Below are 26,775 nucleotides of genomic sequence, written 5' to 3'. Positions count from 1 at the left end.
ACAGTATGAGCAGGGGAAGGTCAGAGAGAGAGGGAGGTACATAATCTGAAACAAGCTCCAGGCTCTGAGCTAGCTGTCAGCACAGAGCACAATGCGGGGCTCTGAGCTAGCTGTCAGCACAGAGCACAATGCGGGGCTCAAACCCACAAACCGTGAGATCATGACCTGAGCCGAAGTTGGAGACTTAACTGACCGAGCCACCCAGGTGCTCCAACAGCTGTTTCTACAGATTGACTTTTCTCCTCATTATGGGGTATGTTTTCCTATTTCTTTGCATGTATGGTTAATTTTTTTATTAAAAAAATTTTTAAATGTTTTTAATGTTTATTTATTGTTGAGAGAGAGCGAGAGTGAGAGCAGGGGTAGGGGCAGATAGAGAGGGAGACACAGAAACCGAGCAGGCTCCAGGCTCTGAGATGCCATCACAGAGCCCGACAAAAGGCTCAAATTCACGAACTACCAATCAGATGCTCAACTAACTGAGCCACCCGGGCACTCCTGCATGTATGGTAATTTTTAACTGAATGCTAGACATTGTGAATTTTACAGAGTTGAATACTAGATATATATTTTGTATTCCTGTATTCTTAAACTTTGTTCTAGGAAACAGGGAAGGTTTTTGGAAATAAAGTTATTTAAATAGGAAACAGTCTGAACCCTTTGGGTCTTGCTTTTAAGCTTTGTCCGATAGGATCACAGAGGCCTTTAGTCTAGGGCTACTTGGCCCCACTACTGAAAGCAATACACCCAATTCTGAGTATTTCACCCAATTCCCACCCAATTCTGAGTACTACAATATTTCTCTATTCTGGCTGTTCACAGTTCAACCCTTCCCAGCCCTGGGTGAGCTCCTGGAACTTTGCTTCCTGCTCCTTTTTGGTGGTTCTTTCCCTGCCTTGGGTAGTTCCCTTACACACTGGCACTGATCAGCACTCAACTGAAATGTCAAGTGGAACCCTCTGCATATCTCTGAAGCTCTGTGCAGCTACCTCCTGTTCGGTACTCAGTCCTGAGAATTCCTAGTGCCTTGGTTTCCACAAATTCCCTACTCTGTCTCCTCAACTCAGGGAAGCTGCCAGGATTTCTTTGGGTGCATCTCCCTGCTACTGTAGCCCAGAAGCACTCAAGGTAATAAGCTAGAGTGATCAGTTAGAGCAGTCATAAGGCTGGCCTCCTTTGTTTCCCTGCCCTCAAGTACCAGCGTCTCGTGCCGCCTATCATCCAATACCTGCAAATCGTTTCTTTATTTGTTTCGTTGTTGTTATGTAAGAGGTTAAATCCAGTTCCTGTCATACCATCATGGTCAGAAGCGAAAAGCCTGTTAAATTCTGTTTTATAAGACAAGTAAGAACACTTGATGGACCTGGAATTATATAATAAAATCGCATAATGGGGTTCTACTGTTCACTGAGGAAGACACTGTGCTTTGCCTTTTATTTTCTCAAAGCAAAGTTAAGTGGTAGAGGAAGGAAAGCACTTGGTAACTACTAGTTTGGCCTGACATTAACAAGCTCATCCTGCTATCTGGCCCAGAACGGAAAAGTTAGGTTAATGTGAGGGTTTTTTGTTTGTTTCTTAAGCATAGATATTTAAGTTGCTGTTTACTTTCTTTTCTATAAAATAGGAACTATTCTAAAAAATTACTTACAAAAAGAAAATAAATTTTTGCAACCCTGACACAAAGTGATATATAACAAGTCTAAATCTCACCATTCCGTGCAGAAAAAGTCAACTATAAAAAGGACTTCATCCCTCAACTTAAATTTTTTTCTTAAAAAGAGGTAAGATACTGCAACTTATCTAAAGGGCAATCATGCTGACAGCCAGCATTTGGCAATTATAAAAAAAAAAAAAAACTATGCACACGGCTTGTCATCACCACCTACTACACTTGCTACCCAAAATCTCAGAACCTAACATTTAACTTGGCTCAGCAAAGCAATTTTATGTTTTTAATGACCTAACTCTAAACCAAATCATGTTTCCTCTACTATATCAATAGTTGGTAGGCAAAAACACAGCAAGTTTAACACTTCCCACATTAGATAATGCGATCGATTTCACTTAAGTTTAAAGTCTTCTATTGGCACTCCCTTGTTTTCGCTCTTCATTCCCCAACCCCCAAATATTAACCACCCTCACAACAACGCAAATAATAAAGTGAAAAAAATCAAATGGTAAGATTATGTCATTGGAGCAGTTATTTAATCTCTCCAAGCCTCAGTTTCCACATCTATGAAATGGGAGATAAAAGCACAAGCCACAGAATTAAATGAAAAGGGTGTCTAATACCACGTCTCCTCAACTGTATGCTGACACGCTCTAGGACACTTCAACAAACTCCCATAAGGGCTGCAGGATATTTTAAATTGAAAGAAGTACAGAGATACTCACAGATGTTGCACTGCCCAAACTATTAGCTTGAGTGAGTTGAGGGTACTCACAGCAGAGTACAGGGCATTCCTTTAATGATATCCTATCTTTGTAAAGCTGGGTTTTCAGTAGTTGCTGTGATAAAAAGCAAGTACTGCTCCAAAGTCAACACGGAACAGGAAACGGGGGTGTGAGCTGCCCAATCTGATTCTAAGATGTGAAAAGTTGTTCAACACTCAACAGGCACATACATATCCCATTAGTAAATAACTGGTTATTTATGAAGGAAATAAATTATTTTTATTTACTTGCATTCTTTTTTTCAAACAGGTACCAGAGTTCTTAGGACAGGACTATTTAACATTTGGACCTAGTTACTTAATAAACAGAACCATGGCCTAGGGCTGCTGTGAAAACCCTAATGAGACAGCATGAAAAAATAAAGTCTAGGAACCTCTGGCTTAATGCTGTGACTGGAGGGGAAATAAATGGCAACTATTATTTCATTATTATTACTCCTTTAGAGTGTGCAGGTTCACAGAAAAGGCACTGTAATCCACATTCTATGACAAAGATCTCTACAATATTGTCCTATATTATCATGGCTCATAGTTCCATGACCATCACACATGCTGCTTACACCGGTCCAGACAGAGTATGCTAGCCACAGAGAATCTACTTCCTACACTGAACCACGGCGCCTCAGACGTCAAATTTTAGTCTAATTAAACTGTTTTCTGGATCAGCAGTTCAGCCAAGTGCCAATTCTTTAAAAAATAAAAACTCAACTTTACAGAAAGAGGTACCATACTTTCGAACATAGAATACTGTATTTTTGTGAACTTTGTAAGCTAGCTTAGGTTAATCTCCTCCTCCTCCCTGCCCACCACTCCTCGCCACGGCACTAATTTAGCCATTTATTCTGTAGCTGTGAATAAAAAACATTGTACCAAGCAGTAGGGATACAAAGATTACTGAGACATGGGTTTTTCCCTCAGAGAGTACAGTACCCAGACCCGGAAATTCCACATCATCTGAAAGCACTGTATCAAAAGGGGCTGTGGGAGCATCAGCATGATGGTTCAGGCTGAATGTTTCAAGAAAACTACTTCTTTTTTTTTTTTAATGTTTTATTTATTTCTGAGAGAGAGAGAGAGAGAGAGAGAGAGAGAGAGAGACAGCGTGAGCAGGGGAGGGTCAGAGACAGAGGGAGGCACAGAAGTGGAAACAGGCTCCAGGTTCTGAGCTAGCTGTCATCACAGAGCCAGATGCCCCCATGAACTGTGAGATCATGACAGCTGAACCGACTGAGCCACCCAGGCGTCCCAAGAAAACTACTTCTAATATATATAAATATATTTATGTTATGCAACTAGTTATTATAATGTTGACTATCAATAAGAGATAATAGCATGAAAATTCTGGCCACATGGTTACTTTGGATAAAATTTGCAAGCTAAAAAAGTTATCCCACAATCTATCACGGAAATATAAACAATAACTATAAAGCCTGTATAAACTATGCTCAGAATAATCATTCCAGCCTAATCACATCAGATTTTCTAGGGAGCTGGAGCCCAGGCGCCAGTAGTTCTAACCCACCCCCTCTCCCCTGCCAGGTGATTACCATATGCATCCAGGGCTGAAAACCACAGGCTCACTGATTAAGTCATATACCACGACCGATTTAAGTTTTGAAGACTACCGGGGCACCTGGGTGGCTCAGTCGGTTAAGCGTCCGACTTCAGCTCAGGTCATGATCTCACAGTTCGTGGGTTCGAGCCCCGCGTCGGGCTCTGTGCTGACAGCTCAGAGCCTTGACCCTGTTTCGGATGCTGTGTCTCCCTCTCTCTCTGACCCTCCCCTGCTCATGCTGTCTCTCTCTATCTCTCAGAAATAAATAAAAAACATTAAAAAAAAAAAAGCTTTGAAGACTACCAACATAAAGACAGAGTCCTGAGGCTGGACTGGTGGACGCTCAGGCCCTACCAAAGATCCATGATCTGGAACTGTTTTTATTGCATTTTCACTGGCACCTTATTTTTTGATATGTGCTAATAATATGAAACATCAGGTTTCATGTTGGGTATCTCATGGCCCTTCTGGCATAAGCCAGCACAAATAAGTGATTGTCAATCCTCAATGATATGTACTGCCTAAGATGTCTAATTTTTTAAACTTTACTCTTTCCGGCCAGGACCACCAGAGCCTGTAGAAATCATACACTTCTGGTAGATGACTGAGCCCTGCAACGGTCACTTTTACCACCTGCTTTCCGAACGAGCACCTGCATACTAGCAGGTAGAGAAACACAAACCAGCACATAAAAAGGGCTTATCCCCTGATACGGACTCAGTTCTAGAGAAATGATGAAAAGGAAGAGACAAGTATGAGACGGAGTGGGTGGGTGGCGCAGATTCTCGGGAAGGAAGTTGATTTGTGCGAGAAGGACAGGCTTCGAGTGCGAAGGTAGAGAAGAGCATTCTAGGGAAGAGGATGTGACAGGAGGAGTATGACGAAGGGTACAAAAAGCACAGCACTCTGGGAAAGCACTGTGGAGACACAAGAGTCTCTCCTTAAAGGAGACCTACACCGATACTGGACGCAGAGGGTGGGAGTTATGGAAGTTATAGAAGGCCCTGAAGGACAGGTTGAGGACTTTAAACCCAATCTCACTGAAAACTGGGGTTACACTTTGGTTTAATATCGAACAAGATTTTTGAAGATTCTTCTTGCAGATTAATAAGCAGACTGCACTGAGGTTCAAGGGGCTGGGACCTGCTGAAAAGAACACCTCAGTATTTTCCAAACGCGGCTCCCTGAGTACATCAGGCATTTAAGAAATGTGAGATTTTAAAAACGAACATTCTACAGCATAATATGCACCTTGGTATTGCTCCAAACTGAATGTCAAATTAATTTTACAAGTCAAAGGACATATTAAAAGGTCTGTTAGCTCTTAACATTAAATCAAGTTATTACTCTAAAGTCTATTGTAGGAAAGCTAATAACATATCTAATAAATTATACATCACTTATGCATGCTACTTTTACCAGGAAAGGCAACATTTCAAACTCTTTTTCCTCTAAAACAATTGTTTATATAGTTTAAATCTAATGAAAGGAAATACAATCAATAAAAGTTAAGACAGTGTTTTTAATATTCTTTTCTGTAAAATAAATGTTAACGCCAAAATGCATGGTTGAGGAAGTTTGCTTTTTCTTAACCATTATTTGGCATAAAAGCTGCTGGAGGTTTGGAAGTATGATTACCCTTAGGTTTCCTACCTGAGAATAAAAGCAATTAATCCTAGTAACTACCGGTAGTGCATCTTATGTAGCTGAAAATTCAACTCACTATTATTACCAGCAACCACAACTGAAGAAACATTTAAATTTTAGACCAATTAGGGTTGCCTGGGTGGCTCCGTTGGTTAAGCATCTGAGATGATTTCGGCTCAGGTCCCGATCTCAGTTTGTGAGTTCAAACCCCGCATGGGGCTCTGTGCTGACAGCAAGGAGCTTCCTTAGAATTCTCTCTCTCTTTTTCTCCCTTCCTTCTTCACTCCCTCTCTACCCCTCCTCTGCTCGTGTTTCCTCTGCTCGTGTTCTCTCAAAAATAAATAAACGAACTTTTTTAAATGTGTATTTATTTTTGAGATAGAGTATAAGCACGGAAGGGACAGAGGGAGGGGACACAGAATCAGAAGCAGGCTCCAGGCTTCCAGCTGTCAGCACGGAGCCTGACGTGGGGCTCCAACTCACGAATGGTGAGATCGTGACCCGAGCCAAAGTCAGATGCTTAACCGACTGAGTCACCCAGGCGCCCCATAAATAAACATTTTTAAAAAATAAAAAAGAAATAAAATTTAGACAAATTAAAAAATCAGGTAACATCACCAGAACACACACCCACCCACACACACACACACACACACACACGCAGCTAAAAAATATTTCCCAACTAAACCAACCTATCTTCCCCCCAGATATTTTAAATTAAGAATTCATCAGTATAAGAACTATATTTGTAGTATGAAAAAAATAGGCTATGCAAATTAATATTATAGCAAGTTATATTTTGGTTTATTTAAATCTAAAAAACAGTTTGAAGGAATGAAATACACACTAAGTATAACTCATTAAGATGTTTTCTTAGAAACATCCTGCTCAAACCATGTTACTATGTGTACCAAAAATATATACATTTCTTATACATTATACTTTGCTTCAGCCTTTTCATTATGTCACTACCCCTTTTCCCAATCAAGGTAAAATGTACTATTTTAGAGTATTAACATCAGGTTAACATTTTAACAGGTTACTATGCAAAAGTATGCAAAAGCCAGGGTCTTCGTAGGCTCTTCACTTACTGACTCTGAAGAAAGTTTAAAAGTTGAAGATATTTAGGGGCTTATATTTTAAGGATGACTTTCAAATGCTATTTTTAATTTATAAAACTATGACCGGCGGCTAAACTGATGCTAACAAAGCAAAAAAACATGAACAACACAAGGAGTTATCACGAGAAAGCCTTCAAAAACACAATCACATTTCAAATAACCCCAACCTGGAGTCGTCCGCCAAAATCTCGGATTAAGAAAGAAAATTAATATTCAAATTAACCTTTTTATTTTTCATTTCCTCCATCTGTGCAGAAAACAACCCAGACCTTCCTAATCTATTCGTCTTGTGGCGCAGTTGTCCTTTTCTTAATCAAAATAATTTTTCCAAGGACACGGAATTAATCGCATGTCTCACATGAAATCCTAGTTTACAGTTCTCTTACTAGAAATTTAAGGGTCTCTCCAAAGATACTCCGAAAACATTAAATACGTTACTATAGCTGATATATAAGAAATCCTGGTCATTACAGTAAAAATGTCCAGCAAGCCTTTACGGGCTTACGTGATGTGATATGATCTGTGGCAGTATTTCTTTGGAGAGAAAGATGTACTTTACGGAGGCAGAGGATCCAGGAAAGCAAAAACCTGTAACCCAACTTGCATTTTCCCCCCGACCCCCAATGGAAACCTGCAAAGGGGGTGGGGGAGAAAAGAAAATGAAAGTTTAAAATAAGGTTTGAGGAAAGAAAGTAACTGCATACTCTGCTCTACCAAATACAGTGAAGGGGCTGTCGGGGTCTCCCCCTAAAAACATGGTTGAATCTGAATTATTTCAAATCACAACACAGAGCCATCCTGATCAGTTGGGCTGAAACAGATGACTTACACAGCACAGCCACAGCCCCAGACTCGAACATGAGACATTCTTCCTTATGCCTGGTTTCCACGATGAGACTCAAAGGTGGAGGATCCAATTTGTGATAGATCCGAAATCCTTTGCTGAACGCCATTCTCCTTTCTTCAGAGGCAGCCCTGTGCAAAGCAAGCAAAGCAAATGAAGCTAACGTTTCCTTCTGCAGCAAGGACTGCAAGGCTTCCAGAAGCCCCTCCCTGCCAGGTTTCGATGGGGGGTGGGGGGGGGTGAAAAAAATAAAAGGGAGCTCCAGGGAGCGAATGGTTTATTCCAAAAGATAAGCCGTCACTTAATTTTACCGAAAAGCCACCAATTCTCACGGCAAGGCAAGAGCACAAGGTTTAATTACACTCTAAGGCCACAAACGGTTCGGTTGAGATGAGTTTCCGTTTACTTTATCTTTACCAAAAGGAAAGATTTTGAGCGTATTTCGTTCGGAGTTGTTGACCAGCTTCCTGCTTCGGGATTTGTCACTACATTGAAAGGGAACCGATTCGGAAACTTCACGGTGTTTCCTTGCGTGGGAAGGAGAGGAGGTGGGAGGGAAGGTTAACGAGGCCGGTTCAAAGCTCCTTAGGGGGCAGGAGGAGGGAAAGGATTATCGGACGCGACACGACTGGCGCTCCCGGGGGCGGCGGCGAAGGGCAAGGGAAGCGGCACAGGTTACCGCCACCTCCCGCCCGGCCGCAGGCCACCGCCGGCTGGGGGCGACAGCAGGCGGAAGCCCGTAAATATGAATGGCCACCCGGGAAGAGTCACGACTCGGGACACGGACCCGACCGGGGCTCCTCGGGGATCCCGGGCAGACGACCGCCCGGGAAAGCGGCTCCTTCCCAGGGGGACGCAGCCGCCGAACCGCCCAGCCGCCCGATCCCTCCATTATGCGCCAGCAGGGATGACCCGGCGCCCAGACCGACTTGGTGACTCTCCCGCGGGCAGGCTGACAGCCGCTGTCACCACAGCCCCCNCAGCCGCCACAGCCGCCGGAAGCGTCACTTCCGCTCCAGCAGGCCCATCTCTTCCGCATTGCGCTGCGGCCGGGGGCGGAAGGGCCGCCCCTCGCGGGAAAAGGCGGGGCGACAGAAGGGAGGCCCCGCCCCCTCCGGACCGCCCTGCGAGTCCGAGACGGTGGGCTGCCTGCTGCGTACACGCGCAGCGACCCTCGTCTCAGGCGGTCTGCGGCCAGGGCCGCAGCTGCAGGTCGCTGGGGATGCGGGGACGAGAAGGATCAGCCTCCCTGACCCCCTCGCCTGGGCTTTTCAGAGCGTACCAACCTTCCCCGTGGGCACCAGGGAGGGACTCTGGGGACCGGGTATTGATACGTGTCCAAGATGGGTGTCAGGACCACCCCCTGTCGCCCCCGCCGGCCTGACGGGCGGGGGGAGGGCTCTGGGGAGTCAGCTCGCGGGCCCACCGGGCGGCGCCTGAAGAGCTGTCCATGGTGTCTCCGCGCCAACAGCGCTCTGTTCCCATCCTAGCGTCTGGATAAGTAGCCGAAGAAAAACTAATGCCTGCTTTGGAACAACTCTGTTAGCTGCCTTTTCTTCTGGCGTTTTCCAGAGCTCTCAGGAACACTGTAGGAGAGCGCTTAGTGGTACAAACGGTGGAGACTCGGATGTCACAAACCAGGACCTCAGGACTGAGTTGAAACATGGCTGTACTGAGGCAACTATGGTTGTCACTGAATGGCGAATAGCTTTCGTCAACCACGCAATTTAATAACGGAAGGCATCTAACCCTTTCGTTTTTTCACAAATCATGCTATGTGGCTAATATCAATGTGTCCTACGGACGTTTCATTCTGTTTCCGCTCATTAGACCTAAACATGGAAATGAAGTCCAAGCCAACGGGGGCAAAAGGAATTGAAATCCCAGGGAAGCCAGAAGCTGTTTCTGCTGGCCTTTGTTTTTTCTTTACCTCTTCCCCTTCTTGCGTTTATTTTAGCAGCAAAAGCAGAATTTAAATTTGTTATCTTGCACAAAGTCATTTCCCCCTCCAGGCCCTGTCATGTGACTTGATTTAACATTTCTTCATCCATTTTAGAGAGGCTGGACCCACCCTGATTTCAGGATACTAAAGTAGCTATAATTCTTTAGAAAAAGAAGCCATTTCTTTTCTAGAAGGAGGGAGGGATGCAAAGACACATTTAGTTCTGAGAACTGGGGGGGATTTCTCATTTAGTACTATTTACTTAAAAAAGGGTTGTTTTGTCATTAGTAGTAGTTACTGACAGCAGCCTCAGAATTAAAGGAGTCTGTGCTGGACTGTGGTTGCTTTTCTTTTCTTTTTTTTCCCGAAGAATCCATTTCAATTAGAGATTGCATTTGACAGAGAAAAGTAAATGGGAGTGGGTGTGAATGGAAATTTTTTTTTGCCTATTCAGTTATAATGCCTCTCTAGTCCTGAAGGAATGGCAGATGTATGCACCAGAAAAACATATGGAAGGGGAGATGTTGATGTTTTTGAATACTTTGCTTGGGAGTTGCTTTTAATGACAGCTGAGACCCAGAAAAGAGAAGTTGTTAAAAATTAAAACTCTGGAGTTGCGACCAGAAACCAAACTTGCCCACCCTAAACCTAAGATCACTCCCATCATGCCGGTCTATGAGGCTACATGAAGAACCACCCCTCCACCCCCCAACTCTCAGAGTGGGAATTGTGGGTACTGGGTTCTTTTAGAAGCTGGTGTTCTGCCTACTTCTGATTTCTTTTGATTTAGGACTAAGGAGAGTAAGGTCGAAGTTTGTTTCTGGGTTTGAATTGCTGTTTCTTTCTTCAAAATAAGGGGGGGGGGGGGGGAAGGCGGGGAATAAGCAGGACTCATTCCTAGAGCTGTCAGAAGGCCACCACCTTTCCAAATCCTTTCATTTTAGTCATGAAATAAGCACGTGCTCAGAGTTTGAAAACTCAAGGGCCATTTTACTAGTGACTTCTATAGAATGTTATTCCTTCTTTTTCTTGTCCCTCCTTATTACTTATGCTTGTTACAGCACATGAAAATGCCAAATTTTCACCAGATTTGAAGAGTGTCGGTGGGGGTTGGGAGGAAGTACGGACTTAAAATACATGTTAAATGGCACAATCTTCTTACTGAAGTCTTAAGGACCCACAGAGACGTGCTGACACTTTCTTGACCATTCACAATGAGCCATGAGGCCTGTGGTAGGCTCGAAAATAGTGCATCCTAATCCCTGGAACATGTGAATGTTAATTTATAGGGAAAACAAGTCTTTGCTGATGTGACGGAGTTAAGGGTCTTGAGATTACTTTGCATTATCTGGGCAGGCCCTAAGGGCAATCACAACTGTTCTTATAGGGTGGCAGAGAGAAATGAGACACACACAGAGGCAATGTGAAGACAGAAGTAGAGACTGGAGCAAGATGGCCACCAGCCAAGGAATGTCGGCAGCCCCCAGAAGCCCGGAGAGAGTAGGAGGGGTCCCTCCCTAGAGCCTTTGGAGCACGGCACTGCCACGGCCTCAATTTCAAACTTCTGGATTCCGGAACTGTGAGAGAATTCCCATTGTTTCAAACTACCCAGTTGGTGATAATTTGTTACAACAGCCACAGACAATTAATACAAGACTTGTGTGACTTTCCATCAAGAAACCGAGGTCAGCCAAATGGCCTCAGATATGTGCCTCAGATTATCAGCTTCAATAGCTTCAACAAACTGAAGACAAACACTTTGACTTCTAAATGATTTTTGATCAGATTATTTCCCCTACAGGCAATTTTCTGTATCAGGTTAAAATACGCACTTGTCATTTCTCTAAGTCAAAAATGCTCCTACAGGGACTAATGTATTCCTAAATGGCTCAGTCTAAAATATGTCCCCTGTACACTACTGCTAGGGCTTATTAACTTAGAAATGATTAATGATTATATCAATGCCATTTTCAAAAACTGTACTGTTACAAGACCACAAGTTTTGACAGATGTCTAACATGAATTAGTAGTAGGCCCCAATTTTCCTTATATCCTGAATTTTACCAAAATGCTAGCAAACACTGGCAAACTTGGGGAATATTAACAGCCTGATTCAGTTCTCTTTAACAGGCTCTTGTTCAGGTTACATGGACCAGAGTTCATTTTTATCAGCATCTGCAGAGGGCCATTCGTATATAGAAAGGGGTGGCTTCTTGTTAAAGAGAAAATAGTGGCCTTAAGGGGCAACACAAGAATAGGTTCCAAATAGCACGAGCTGTTTCCTCTGCATAAGTTTATAGCAGTTAAGTGAAGAAGGAGATTTTAAATTGGCAAAACAGAAACCCTGTAAATAGAAAATACAGTTAAGTCGGAGAGCAGAATCATTGTGAAAATAAAACCAAACAAAAGCTTCAAAGGCTAAAAAAACTGCTCCCATACACATCAGGGAACTTCTGTGTGACAAAAAGTTTTCATTTCGAACAATAGACCAACTCAAAGGAACTCAAGAGAAGCAGTTTGTTTTAATGACACACAGGATTCTCGTGGAAATCAAAGGACCCGAGCGGCAGCAGGGCTCGGCCTCACTGAGAGGAGAGCTAGAGGGTGTCACCTGTCAACCTGGCTCTTGGTCCCTAGGCAACAGGTGTCTCTGGAATTTCAACACCTAAGGTAACATGTGAAAGGTAAGCTTTCATGGGCTAGGTGTTTTTGTAAAGTAGCTTAAAATGGCTTCCACGGAATTCATCAAAGCTTTCACCTCCACCATGTGCTTTGAATCAAGCACAGGATATAGAGTATATTCACCTAAAGATCTTTTTAAGTAAAAGCCCCCAAACTAAGGACCATTGTATATGGGCATTCTTACCGACCTGCATGATAGTTAACATTCAAGGCTCAGCCCTAGAGGAAAGCCGATATAAATTACTGGGGCCTGAAGGTCCAGAAGCAGGCCAGGGGCCAGTCAACATTGCACATCAAAACCAATTCCACGTAACAATTTTTAGCTCGTCTGCCTTTGCCAGGCAGTCTGAAGCCACTGAGCAAACCAAATCTGGTTTCCACACAGTTTCTGTTTTGCAGGACAGTCTCCAAAGCATTTTGGACACCGACAGCCTGATCAAAGCAAAGGTCTCCCAAACATTCAGACCTACTTCACTCTTCCAATTACACGCAGAAGTTCTAGTGTCTTAATTGTTCCCAGTTTCATTTACTTAAAACAACAAACCAAAATCGTGGTTACAGTCAATGATTGGCAAGAGGCCGTCTACCATATGGATATGACCATGTCAGAGAGGAGTCCCGGCAACCACACGGATATAGCAACTTACATAACGCATTTTACAGCGCTGCAACACTGGACCGTTTTTAGAAGGATTTCATGATTTCGAGGGAAATTAGCATCTGAAGCAAAACTCAGCACTTATCAAAGCTCACTGAACTGTACACACTTAAATTTAAGGGGGTAAACTTTACTGCTTCTAAATTATACCTCAGTAAAGCTGGCTTTAAAGCAATTGGAGAGCTTTACAGTTTATGAGGTAAGGTGCTCACAGCGCAGTTTGGGGCCAGTGTTGGGCGATAAGGTTATCACCGCAGGCAGCTATCCTCTGGGAGATGACGTGTAACATACCTGAGAGATTAGAGCTGGTCTGGCGGCCACGGAATCTCGCCCCTCCCAGCTCCCCGCAAGGAGACCCTGGGCTCCAGGGAGAGGGCGTGGTGGGGAGTCCAAGGCCGGCTCCTGGAGACAGGAAACTCCTCAGCGCTGGGACCCTGGGTTGAGGAGGCCCTGTCAGCCTTGTATCTGAGACCCTAAGTCCTTTCATGACTCCAGAGGTCATGTGTGCCTCATGGTCTCTCAGTTCTCAGCCTCTCCAGGCCTCCTCCAGCCCCGTCTCCCTTCCCCCTTATTGTCACCCCCCTCAACAGTCTCTTGTATGTCTACTGCTAGCTCAGCAATGGCTCCCCCGAGGACCCCCACTACCGGCTATTTCTCTCCCCACTCCCTTCTTTGCCTGAGAGCTGTGCCCTGGGACCTTAGCTGGCGGACACTCCAGCCTGCTGCAGGCGTTCCCCGGTCACCACAGCCACTGGCAGAGGCAGGGTGGGGCCCACCGGCACTGGTGTAAGGCAGCAATCAGTCTTTATGACCGGCGTTTACACGGTCTCAATGAAAATAACTTTCCTTTCAGAAAACCTTGCTCACCTATTTTGAAGTTAACTCAGGAGACTCATCCAAAAGGAAAAACTGAAAAAGCAAACCTTTAGCTTTATTAAGATGTCACCCTCTACTCATCTTTTGCCAATGCCCTTCATAAGAAAGGATGTCTTTTAGAGATCTCAGGAGCATAATTTTTTCTGGTCGAGACAGGAGAGCTATTTGTCTTCACGCACACTTGGATGTTAAATTCACCTTTGGTCAAGGTCCCAGTGTGCTACTCAAGCCCATTCCTGAACCCAGCGTGAGGGTCTGCAGAGGATAGAAAGTCTTTTCAGCGCTTACTGAAGGAGTCCTTAAGTGTAAAAGCCATCAGTTGAATGGGTTCGTAAACACAAATTTAAGGAAAAGCCCTCAGTGAATGGGTTCACAAACACAAATTTAAGGCACAGATGATGTGCAGGTCATATACGTACATGATTGTATGTTTGAGTCTACTAAAGTTCTTATTTCAATTCTGCTTAGACTTAACGTATTCTCACTTTAATTTTGTTTAGAAGGCCACTCTTGGTGGAAGAGAATGAACGTGCAGGGTACGTAACATCCCAGCACTAAAGACAAAGCTGACAGAGCACTGCGAGTGCATGACCGCTCTATTCTCATTATCTGACCTGACCAAGGGCACATGTGCTAATGGTCTCACCGTATCACAGTCCTATGAAATGCTCTACCTAAAATTAGTCCCCAGCAAAATACAACAAAGGATCTATTTAAAAATTAATTTAATGCTTAGCTAAAGCTTAATTACATATATAATTATCAAACAATAGTCCTTAATTTCCAAAAAGTTCCTCTTTTGAAAATCACAGAATCAGAAAGCATAAACTTTAAAACAAGTTCTCGGAATATTTACAACATGGTATAAACATTATAGAAGACCAAGGATCTTAAATTGCCTGGGTGTAGCTCATCAGCAAGGCGTATTCTTTATTGCATATATAACTCACATATGTGGGATTTTAAATAAAATGACAGACTATGAAAATTCAAATGCATGTATTTTTGTAAGCTGGTCGGGAGTAGACTCATGAATGAGACAGGACAGTCAGCCCGAAACCATGCAGTTAGGTTTGTGGGGCTATTATTTTCAAAAGTGAAACTCGTTCTTTTCAAAAACCTATGTTGCATATATTATTCAGAGTTCATATTAAACCCACATTAGACTGTAATGCTGATTCAAGGAAGAAAGTTTCCATTCACCCAATGACTAAGTCCACACTCCACTCTCAATTTTAAGGCAGCAAAGCTACAGTGATAGCGACTGCTAACCGAAAGGTGAAGAACACTTAGTCACTTGCCAGCCCTTTTGTTGCAACAGTGTAGTAATTCCCTAAGATGATTGGCTACTGAATAATTTTCCGCCGTTAAAAGGCTTATTCTGTAAAAAAACACCACAAATTTCCAGTGTGAAAGTAACTCCATGGTGGTATAAATATATATATATGCATAATTACACAATTTACACGGCACACAATCGTTTACAGGGAACAATTAAGTGAGGGTTAATTTGAATAACCATATAAAATATTTCTGTAAACAAAGTATGACAGGCAGTAAGGAAAACATTAACAGGCTTTCTAGAAATGATGTAAATTCTTTTCATTCCAAAGAAATTGCATTTAAGGACACAGTATTGAATATTAATAATGTTCTTTGTATTAAAACAATCAGTATTTTACAGTTTAAGAAACTTTACATATATACAAAATTTATACACTGGGAATGGTATTAAAGCAAATGGGCTTTTTAGTCTCACAGATCTATTTTCCTTCAATCAAAGACTTAAATTCTTTCACATTGTGGTCACTTGCAACACACATAGCATGGTCCAGAGCGCGAACACTTGCAAGGAGTTTTACTACCTGTTTTATGTTCTCCCTAAAAAAGAAAAAAAAAAAATGTAGCAACATCTCATTAATTAGTACAAAAGCCTTCGAAGGAGAATTTGTTATTGACTTTATGACCATTTTTGAGGTTTGCAATCAATGTTCTCAAGCACACATTTTTAAAGAAGACAGAAATAAGAAAGCTACTGCATATAAAATAATTGTCCATGTAAAACAAAACTGTATAGTTTGAAGGGCTAGCCCAGAGATCAAGGATCCACTTTCCACAAAAAATACACCCCAAAATTTCACTCAAATCAATTATATCATTAACATCTAGAAAGGAAGGAAAGCGATCTACCGCCAAACTACTTTCAGAGCCCTGCCTCCCTTTCCGGCCCAAACTAGAGTCTAAGCTCTTTCAGAACGTAACTGCCACACAAATTATATTTGTGTCTTCATCCCCAATCCATCCACCAATCCAGCATACTCTCGACTCTTCTAAAATTCACTAAGAAAGCATTAAACTGGCTTCTTCTATCACCCAAGCAGCAGTCACTCTGTGTAGTCCGCAAATGTTAACATACACCTAAGTTACCTAGAGGGCTGCTGAAGCATGGATGGCTAGGCCCCAGAGCCAGAATTCTGACTCGGTAAGTCGGGTGGGGCCTGAGAAGTGGCATGTCTAACAAAGCTCCCAGGTGAGGCTGATGCCGCACGCGGGTCCAGGAACCGCTTTAACATGGATTTGAACCAAGTGTGAGAAAGAGCACACCATGTGATATTAGCGGTCTCTTTCCTCTGCAAATTGTAGCAAGAACCTTTTAGGGAAGGATTATAATTTGTAAAACTTTGTAACTAACCCAAATGGAACTTATTTTACGGACGTGCATGGCACACAGCAAGTGCTTATAATAACTGCTAAAGTTCTTTTCTGTAGAAAAATAAATGCCATTTGTTGATATTTAACTTCCTAACAAAAACACTATTTTTTAAAAATCTTTTTAAGTTTATTTATTTTGAGAGAGAGAGAGAGGACATGCATGTGTGCTCAAGGGAGAGGCAGAGGGAGAGACAGAATCCCAAGCAGGCTCCCTGCTATCAGCACAGATCGCCATGCAGAGCTCAGTCTCAGGAACCCTGAGATCATGACCTGAGCTAAGATCAACAGTCACAAGCTTAAACGACTGAGTCACCCAGGCGCCCCAAAACACTGTTAAGTATATATAAATCAAAGCTTAAAAAGTGAATAGGATTTGCCTAGAAAAAAACACTAGGAAGAAATATTAGTGCCAAAAAATAACAACAAAATGACCCACACCAAAGATGAAATTAAAATATGAATCAAAATCACCTGCTAAAGAATTTTACCACTAAAATCTTTACTGTCTACTTGGTTTTTAAATTTTATTGTAAGAGACAGCAATTTTTTTCTCAAGAAAATAAGTTTCTTTTCCATGGCAGGGAAATAAGGGAAAAGAAAAAGTTTTGTTACAGGGGTATGACCCAATGGTATACATTCTGAAAATGAGAACTCTGACATTTGGAAGAATATATGAAGTGAAACTTTTAAAAAGAAAATCCTTTCAAACTGTACTAGGTATTCTTACTTTTTATGCTAGAGATTTATCCCCAAATTACATGAACATCCAAGACAATGTCCACAAACAGGGAGAATGGTTCTTTTATTCACTCCTCCTTTGCAACCCCTGGCAAAGAATACGTACAAGCTGCTCCCTCAAACCATGAGCCTATGTCTCTATGTCACAGACCTTTAGTCTATGGTATGGACACCAAGAAACACAGAACACACCGCTCCCCAAATTGGCCAATAACCTTTCATATACTTCAAGTTCCAGTGACCGGCTTTTTCAGGGTTTACGTCTTATATAATGAACCCCGAGAGATGAAGATCCAGGATAATCTAAAAGCCTGAAGTCTCCCCAGTTCTTCAAGGGAGGAGACAGAGAAAACATTCAGTCTCCTTAGAGGTGCTGCTGAACCAAGTCTCCCTTCATACCTTCACAAATAACACATTGAAAAAAGATTAGGTAAAACAGCAAAAATAAAAAATGATGTGTTTTTGGTAGGTTTATCAATACTACGTCAATATACAATTCAAAGTAAAATAGTGACATGACTCTAAGGTATTTTAATAATAATAAATATGACAAAAACTAAAGACTCAAGACCGTTTCATTCAACGATTACAAAAAATTACCTTGCATTTCTTTTTTCCACATCAGAGCATCCGATACTGTTTCTGTAGATTGTATCTGCTAAGTGTACAAGGTATCGACAGAAGTTTTCTAACTGAGAAATAGTTCTCTCTCCTTTCAGATTCACGAACCACTGCTTGGGGAAACAATTGATTACCTATGAAGAAGAAAGATGTAAAATGAAATAGAACGAAATAAAGGGTCTAAAGCTGACCCCAAACAACGGGCATAATGTATGTAAGCAGAAGGCATGCTGCTGCACTATCTACAGCTAATCACTCGAAAGGGAGATTCTCTTAAACCTGACTGCCCATGTTAACTATACAAATATACCTGAATATACTTGTATTTTTAACTTCAACAGATTGGTATTCAAAACAAAACATAAATAACCTCCAGTATTTAATTAGGGACATAAAACTGATAACACAATTGCTTCATTCTCCTGTCTTCCAGGAATCCCTAAATGAACTGAATTGTCCTTTTATTGGCAGCTTTTGATATAAAACCATGTGCAGCAGAAGCATCATCCTGCAGCCTCCCCGTCCTGAACAATTCCGTGAACAGGCGCGCATGCTGGCCCTGAGTCGGGTCAAGACAGCATCGTACCAGTGGGGCACCTCAGGGCAAGAGCCTAAGCAAGGTGAAGAGGGTACAGTGTCAGCACTAAACCCAAGCAAGGGGAGGCAGATTCCCACAGGGGAGAGGGCAGTGTACTACCAGAACTCAGCCCAAGTGGGCAGAGAGGGCTCCCCGTTAGGGAACCCAGGGATGCTCGGGAAAATGAGTGACGCCAGGGCTGGCACTAAGTAGAAGATGAAGGTGGACCACCAACTGTCAGAAAGCAAGAAAATGCTCCCTCAAAATGAGACGCCATGTCCTAAGGGCACAGAAGTCAATAAGGGGCTCTAATGAAGTCTGGGAAAGTTCCTGCCAAAGATGCAGAATCTGAATCCAATCGTCAGAGAATATCAAACAAAGCCAAACTGAGGGTCACTCTGCAAAACAACTGGCCCATCATCTTCAAAAGGGTCACGGTCCTGTAAAGGTCAAGGAAAGATAAGAACTCTTCCAGATTAAAGGAGACTAAGGAAGACACAATAATTAAATGCCAAGGATGATCTGGGAATTTCTTTTGCCAGTGATGTGGTATTACAGACATAACTGATAAAACCTGAAGGGTCTCAAAGATTAGGTGACAGTAGCAGATAAAAGATGTTGACGGTTACATTGTAATTATCATAAGAACATCCCTGTTTATAGGAAATGGACATAAAAATATTTGGGACAGGGGAGCATCATGTCACAGACTTACTGTGACATGGTTGAGGGGAAAAAAAACTTTGTATTGTACTTATAAATTTTAGGTCCTGAATTGTTTCAAAAACATTTTTTTCAAAAGATCAAATTGGAGGTACCTGGCTGGCTCAGTCGATAGAGCATGCAACTCTTGATCTTGGGGTGGTAAGTTTGAGCCCCACGTTGGGTGGAGAGATTACTTAAAAACATAAAATCTTTAGGGGCATGTGGGTGGCTCAGTCAGCTGAGCATTCGACTTTGGCTCAAGGTCTTGACCTCAGGGGTTATAAGTTTGAGCCCAGCATCGGGCTCATTGCTGTCAGTGCAGAGCCCGCTTCAAATCCTCTGGTCCCCTCTCCCTCTGCCCCTCCCCTGCTCCTGCTCTCTCCCTCAAAAATAAATAAAAATATTTTTTAAATCTTTAAATAAATGCAACTGTGTAACTCCCACATATAAAATAGAAAACAATATTAAAATTATTTCTTAAATGAGAGAGACCATTTCTTTAATAACATTCAAAACAGTATTCATCCAACTGTTAAAAATTTATTATTCCGAAATTACAACTTTTATTAATACCACAAAACTAATGACATAATAGAAATAGATACAAATATAACTATACATATTTTTATGTAAAAAACTGCCTAGGGGGTTCACAACTGCTGGGAGGCAAACTGAATGTCAACATCACATCGAGTTCAATAATCAAAGGGGTTTTCTGAAAATTCTAAACTCTCTCTTCAAACAAAGGAAACTTAATTCATTTTCATTTATATGCTTTAAACACTACAATACATGTCATTTAACTCACATTTTGGGCTTTTTTGATGCTGTCATCTCCATATTCTGAATTCTGAAAAGCCATGAGAATGTATCTATTTAATAAACCATCTATTGATAGCTCCTGAAGAGTTTTATTTGAGAAAATGCCGTACCACTGAAGAAAATTCCCTAATAGCTAGAAAGAGAAAACAAAATTATTTTCCCCCAGATTGAAATGTAACTAACACATAACAATGTATACGGTATACAGCATAATGATTTAACAGAAGTATACAGTGTATGGTAAAATGATTACCACAGTAATATCTCTCACCTAATTGTAAGTTTTTTCTCATGTGATGAGAACTTTTAAGATTTACTCTCTAAGCAACTCTCAAATTTACAACACATTATTAACCATAGTCACCATGCTGTACATTACTTACACAGAATTATTTTATCTTGTAATTGGAAGTCTGTACTTTTTAACCCTTTCACCTAATCCCCCCACCCTAGACTCCTCATTTCTGGCAACCACAAATCAGATCTCTGACATTTAACTCACATTTTGGGCTTTTTTGATGCTGTCATCTCCATAATCTGAATTCTGAAAAGATTCAGACTTAAAAGTCTGGGGTTTTTTTGTTTTTTTTTACAAGAAGAAAAACTATGGAGAGGCTTTAAGCAACTAAATTAAGTCAAAGAAAATAGAGCAAAACACACCTTATGAAATACAGTGGACCAGGTCTTGCCAAAGTACTAATAAACAGTTTTAAAGGGTCCAAGTATTGCCTTGAGTGACTGAAGATTTGAATTTTATGCTTTAATTAAATTAACTAGTTATAATGTAGACGGCCACATGGAGCTAGTGGCTACTGTACAGGATGGTGTGAAAACAGAACATCTTCCATCATAATAGAAAGTACTACTGGGCAAGTACTGATTCTTAGATAAATGTCCTCCATTCAAAATCATGCTTAAGTGAGTCCTACAACCATCCACAAAAAGAATAGAATGCATTATTATAAAATGGGAGTACCCAGCCCAACCCACGATAAAAATTTCCAAGTTTCTAATATTTCTCATCTCTGTAAATGTTAACATTATCCAACCAATTGATCAGGCCAGAAGCTTGGATGTCATTATTCCCCTCTCCCTCAAGTTGTTTTACCCCACCTCCACTGATTCTGCCCATTTCTCTTAATTCCTGTTGCTACCCCCCAATCTAAGCTGCCATCGTCTCTTTCTGGACCCTGCAGTTACTCAAGTGATTATGAGCATAAGTTCTGGAGTAGTCTTTCTCAAGGAGTGTTCTGTGAGAGAATTACACCTACAGAAAATTATCTGAGTGACCCCTTACTGAATTTTCCCAACTAAGATACATAGCTAATGCCATTCCAGAATCATGGAAAAGAGAATTCATTATGCACAATGGAGGACTCAGGGCTTTAGTGAGTATTTCACAGAACCAGTTTGAGAAGAACTGCTCATCAGTCAGACTGGCCCGAGTTAGACCCCGTTTCTACAGTGAACAAAGGAACGACCCTGGCAGGTTATTCTGTGCCTAACTGTCCCATCAGTGGAGTGGAAACAACAGTTCACAGGCTGCCACGAGGATTCAACAATAAACAAGGATATGGCACAGTGCCTGGTGCACGGCACACAGATAATAAATCTGCATTATTACTCTCTGGACCTGCTGTGATCCATTACCCACACAGCAGCCAAGGTAATCTTAAAAATGGCAATTTGTCCATGTCACTTCCCTGCTAAAAACCCTTCCAGGACCCATACTAATTTTCAACAAAGGCACACAAGCAATTCAATAAAGGACAGCCTTAGCATTATTACAATAGCCAAATTATGGAAGAAGTCCAAGAGTCCATCGATAGATGAGTGGATAAAGAAGGTGTGGTGTGTATATACAATGGAATATTATTCAGTCATAAAAAAGAATGAAATCTTGCCATTTGCAACAACACGATGGAGCTAGAGAGTATGATACTAAGCAAAAAGAAGTCAGTCTGAGAAAGATACCTAGGATTTCATTCATACATGGAATTTAAGAAACAAACAAGCAAAGAAGAAAAAACAGAGAGAGAGAGAGACAAACGAAGAAACAGACTCAAATACAAAAAACAAAGTGACACTTACAGAGGGGGGGATGGAGGGGTGGGGAATGAGTGAAACAGCTGACAGGGATTAAGGAGTGCCCCTGTCACAGCGAGTGCTGAGTAACATATAGAACTACTGAACCACTATATTGTACAGCTGAAGCTAATATAATGCTGTATGTTAATTACACTGCAATTAACTTTTTTTATAATTTAAAAAAGAGGCTTTGAAAAGCCTTTTCAAACCAACAGTTCTAGAACAAATGAACTTTAATCCAGTTCATTTAATCCAGTTTAATCCCTACACCCTATATAAAAATTAACTCAAAATGGACTGGAGGCTTACATGTAAACCCTGAAACTAAGAACAATCTAGATGAAAGGGACAGGAGAAAAACTTTGTAGTCCTGTGTTAGACAAACCTTTGTTAGATATGACGTCCAAACCACAACACGCTCAGGAAACCGTAATAAACCAGACTTCATCAAAACAAACAACTTCTATACTTTGCAAGACTGTTAAGAGAATGAAGACAAGCCACACACTAGGAAAGAAAAACTACTCTTTGCAAATCTTAGACACCTGATAAGGAATTTGTATCCAGAATACAGAACTCAAAGCTCAGTAAGACATTTTTAAAAAATGAACAAGGGGCGCCTGGGTGGCTTAGTCGGTTAAGCGTCCGACTTTCGCTTAGGTCATGATCTCGCGGTTCGTGAGTTCGAGCCCTGCGTCGGGCTGTGCTGACTGCCAGCTCAGAGCCTGGAGCCTGTTTCAGTCTGTGACTCCCTCTCTCTCTGACCCTCCCCTGCTCACGCTGTCTCTCTCTCTCTCTCCTAGAAATAAATAAAACATTAAAAAAAAAAACAATGAACACAAGATTTGAACAGAGGCTTCACCAGAGAGGACATATACAAATGACAAATAAACACAGGAAGATCTGCTCAACGCCATCGGGCACTAGAGAAATACAAGTTAAAACTATTAAAAGGACACCACTACACATCCTGTAGAATGACTTCAAAGAAAAACAACCAAAAACTGACCTGGTCTGTGGGGAGAACGAGGGATAACTGGGTAACATTAACATATCGCTGATCTGAAAAAATAGCTTTGCCTAGGTATTTACCCAAGGGATATGTAAATTTATATACCCAGAAAAAACCTGTATGCAAATGTTTATAGTAGCTTTAGTCATAATCACTCGAAACCAGAAACAACCCAATGTTCCTCAACTGGGGAATGGATTTAAAAAAATATACAGTGGGGCTCCGAGGTGGCTCAGTTGCATCCAATTCTTGGTTTCGGCTCAGGTCGTGATCGTACAGTTCGTGGGTTCAAGCCCCATATCGGGCTCTGTGCTGATGGTGCAGAGCCTGCTTGGGCCTCTCACTTCCCACCCCTTCCCATGCTCTCTGTCTCAAAATAGATAAACTTAAAAAAAAAAATACAACTTGTGGCATATTCACCTTACAAAGGAATACTACTTAGCAATAAAAAGAAATAAACTATCAACAACACATGACAACACTGAGAAATTCCAAATGCATTAAGTGAATGAAGCCAGACTCAAAAGTATCCCATAAATAATTCCTTTCAAAAGACACCCTTACAAAGACAACCATAGGACAAGAAAAAGGGGTCGCCACGGTGCAGGTGCTGGCTACGAAGGGGCATGGGAGATGGGAGAAGTGTTACGCATCTTGATCTGGGTAGTGACTAGGTGTCTATATGTAAATTACAGCACCTGCGTCATGTGGACAGCTCTTCTCCTCCCTAACTCCAGTCCTCTCGGGCTTTCCTCAGTCTTCCTAGTGTATGCTGCTGTCTCTCCTCTCCCTGCCAACTCCTATTTACTCTTCTGGTCTAATAGCCTAAATTTCACTTCCTCAGAGTGGTGGAGGATCTTCTGTGACTCATTAGTCGAGGTGTCTGTGCCTCTTGTCACATGCTCCCTTACTTCCCTGAATGTCTCCTTTCATGATTCGTCACACCTGAGATAATACTTGTTTGCTGTCAACTGTGCTGGATATCATAAGCTCCACGAAGCCTCCATTTCTAGCACATTCAGTGCTATAGCCCCCAACTTAGAAAAGTAACTGGTGCAGGGACGGCTGGGTGGCTCAGTCAGTTAAGCGTCCAACTTCGGCTCAGGTCATGATCTCACGGTTCGTGGGTTCGAGCCCCGCGTTGGGCTCTGTGCTGACAGCCACCTCAGAGCCTGGAGCCTGCTTCAGATTCTGTGTCTCCCTCTCTCTCTGACCCTCCCCTGCTCATGTGGTCTCTCTCTCTCAGAAATATATAAAAACATTAAAAAAATTTTTAAAAAGAAAAGTAACTGGTGCTTTCCTTGCTGAATACATTAACTGTGGTTTAGCAAGGCAGTCTGTTGGCTGGCTCGGACTCTGCTTTCGAACTCAGAATACATTTTCTCGTGTGGAAACATCAAACCTGAATAAAATTTTGGAATAAAACTAACCTGTAAAATGGAGTTTGGATACAGACATCGATCACAGCCTATAGAGTTACTTAATCAAATATCAAATTACTTTTCAAAGTATAGGAATCAAACAAAATCTGAACTCTTTTACATAGCCTAGAGACACGTACCTTAACTGAAGACCAAAACTGTCGTTGAAAAAACAAATAAGGCCCAGAATTTTTATTTTCCAAGACACTATGAAACAAAAACATGAGCAAACATATTGTAAGTGCTATATGATTCCTAGAAAAGATTTCTACATGTAAAATAGCTGAACAAAACAATTTATCTTTCAAATTTCCAAATAACTATATTCCGGAAGATACGTTAAAAGAAACTGGAAATTTATTTGGAGACAGAAAGGGAGAACAAAAAGCCTTATTTGCTTTATTCTGCTTAAGGGAACAATTTCTCCACTGAGCTAGTCTCTTTGGGCTACAAGTTTACACTAAATAGGTAGAGTTTATATTTCAAGCTACCTTTAGCTTCTCTGGAATTTAAGAAGCGTTCTCTGGAAGATAATATAGAAGATCATAGGTTTTTGTTTTGTTTCTGTTTTTTGTTGTTTTTTTTTTTTTTTTAAGTAGTCTCCATGCACAACATGGGCCTTAAATTCAGGACCCTGAGATTAACAGTCACACACTCTAGCAACTAGCCAGCCAGGCACCCCAAATATTATCATCATCTTTAATGTTACGAATTACTTACTTTTTGGGATACAAGGGCATGAATACATCATCATCTAAAGTTCTCCTCATTCTTAACAAAAGTGCTTTCAGGTACACCTAAAGAATTAAAAACAGATCACACATTTTAAGAAGGGTTATGATAAAAGTTAAATTTTAAGAAATGAAAACAAGCCATATTCTAAATCATATGATTAAGTACTCAATGTCAAATAAACTGTCTTTTCCAATGTTTTACCTTCTTCACTGTAGGCGTTAAGGTCTTTAATCCTCACTCACTACTCAGTTTATCCCTCAACCACCAAGCAGTAAAGCCACTGAGAAATCTATAAACCGTTCCAAGTCTACCGTATTCTTAATATTTAAGATCACACACATCATTTGGTTCTGCTCAAAATGAAGTCAGTGAAAACAAGATGAAGAGCATCTTTTCCACCACATCTAAACAGCTCCTAAGAACGTACAGAGGCTGGCAGCAATCCGAAGTTCGGAAACTAGTTATATCTATAATCGCTAGTGGTCCTATACGCTGTTCAAATGTTTAAGCATTTTAATCATCAACTGTTACCCATCCTAGTAGTTTTACATTTTTCTTTTTCCATAAAAACACAGTTTTTTTGATTAGTGGGGGTGGGGCAGTGAGAAGGATGCGAGAAGAGCACAGGTGGGAAGTCACTGGATAATGACATCTCCTCACCAGGGAGGGATTTTAAAACTACAAACCATTATCTCAAATGTTGTATATTTCAGGCCATAAGGGACCAGATAACCTGAGGGAATCAGATTTTCTGGCAAGGCTTCGAACATAACCACGCATCCCTAAACTCTCGCTCCTTTTTGAAAGGAGAGGGGAGGGAAAAACTTTTATTCACTGAAACAAAGAATTAAATTACCTGTGTATTTTTGTTTTCTGCATTCACTACTGAAGGGTATCCATTTATTAATTTGAGTGTAATTCCAACCATTCTTGAAGTCTGCGTTGTAGAAAAAGGGTCCCACATATTTTCAGCTATTACTATTAAGAGAAAAGTAAGTTGTGTTGAGACACGGACATCGATTGCAAAGGACTTAAATCTGCTGTCAAACAGTCTTCAAGTTATCAATGCCAATCCTGGTTTATTCTCTCTCTCTCTCAGAGAGAGAAAGCATAACAAGCTCCAGTCTTCATTGTCCTCTTAACTGAGGATCAGGCAAAGGTGGGAGGCACAGATTCGTTCTATTTTCTGCTGCTCGGTGACAATAAAGGGGCAGATTTCTAAATCCTAGGTGTCTCAGCATCAAGAATCCACAACTAAATTTGAAACTTATTTTTAATATTTTATGTTATTTTTTAATTTTTTTTTTTAATTTCTGAGAGAGAGACAGACAGTGTGAGCAGGGGAGGGTCAGAGAGAGAGGGAGACACAGAATCCAAAGCAGGTTCCAGGTTCTGAGCTGTCAGCACAGAGCCTGACTCGGGGCTTGAACCCACGAACCATGAGATCATGACCTGAGCCGAAGTCGGACACTTAACAGACTGAGCCACCCAGGTGCCCCTATTTTTAACATTTTAAATAGGTTTCCATACCAATGATTCCTAATTTTTTTTTGAGAGACTGGCAGA

General features: G+C 41.5%; 2 protein-coding genes across 8 annotated transcripts in view; both read right to left on the bottom strand.

The window, feature by feature from the left end:
* The window catches only part of SYNJ1 (synaptojanin 1), an 86,401-nt gene extending 78,655 nt beyond the window's left edge, over nt 1-7,746 (bottom strand). For all 7 annotated transcript variants that reach the window (XM_077765511.1, XM_077765512.1, XM_077765513.1 and 4 more), the window contains exon 1: nt 7,606-7,746. In XM_077765511.1, the coding sequence (XP_077621637.1) occupies nt 7,606-7,729 (124 nt within the window). In that variant the 5' untranslated portion in view covers nt 7,730-7,746. The remainder of the gene's footprint in view (nt 1-7,605) is intronic.
* Nucleotides 7,747-14,486: 6,740 nt separating this feature from the next.
* The window catches only part of PAXBP1 (PAX3 and PAX7 binding protein 1), a 34,159-nt gene continuing 21,870 nt past the window's right edge, over nt 14,487-26,775 (bottom strand). Inside the window, exons 14-19 of the mRNA XM_077765510.1 lie at nt 26,066-26,187; nt 25,195-25,271; nt 24,615-24,681; nt 19,940-20,086; nt 17,829-17,983; nt 14,487-15,659 (exon numbers count right to left, since the gene is read on the bottom strand). Of these exons, the coding sequence (XP_077621636.1) occupies nt 15,542-15,659; nt 17,829-17,983; nt 19,940-20,086; nt 24,615-24,681; nt 25,195-25,271; nt 26,066-26,187 (686 nt within the window). The 3' untranslated portion in view covers nt 14,487-15,541. The remainder of the gene's footprint in view (nt 15,660-17,828; nt 17,984-19,939; nt 20,087-24,614; nt 24,682-25,194; nt 25,272-26,065; nt 26,188-26,775) is intronic.

This window comes from Crocuta crocuta, unplaced genomic scaffold (assembly GCF_008692635.1).
Source record: "Crocuta crocuta isolate KB4526 unplaced genomic scaffold, BGI_CrCroc_1.0 scaffold84, whole genome shotgun sequence".
Classification (NCBI taxonomy): Eukaryota; Metazoa; Chordata; class Mammalia; order Carnivora; family Hyaenidae; genus Crocuta; species Crocuta crocuta.
Note: the sequence above shows the minus strand (reverse complement) of the source record. Positions and strands in the feature narration are given on the sequence as shown.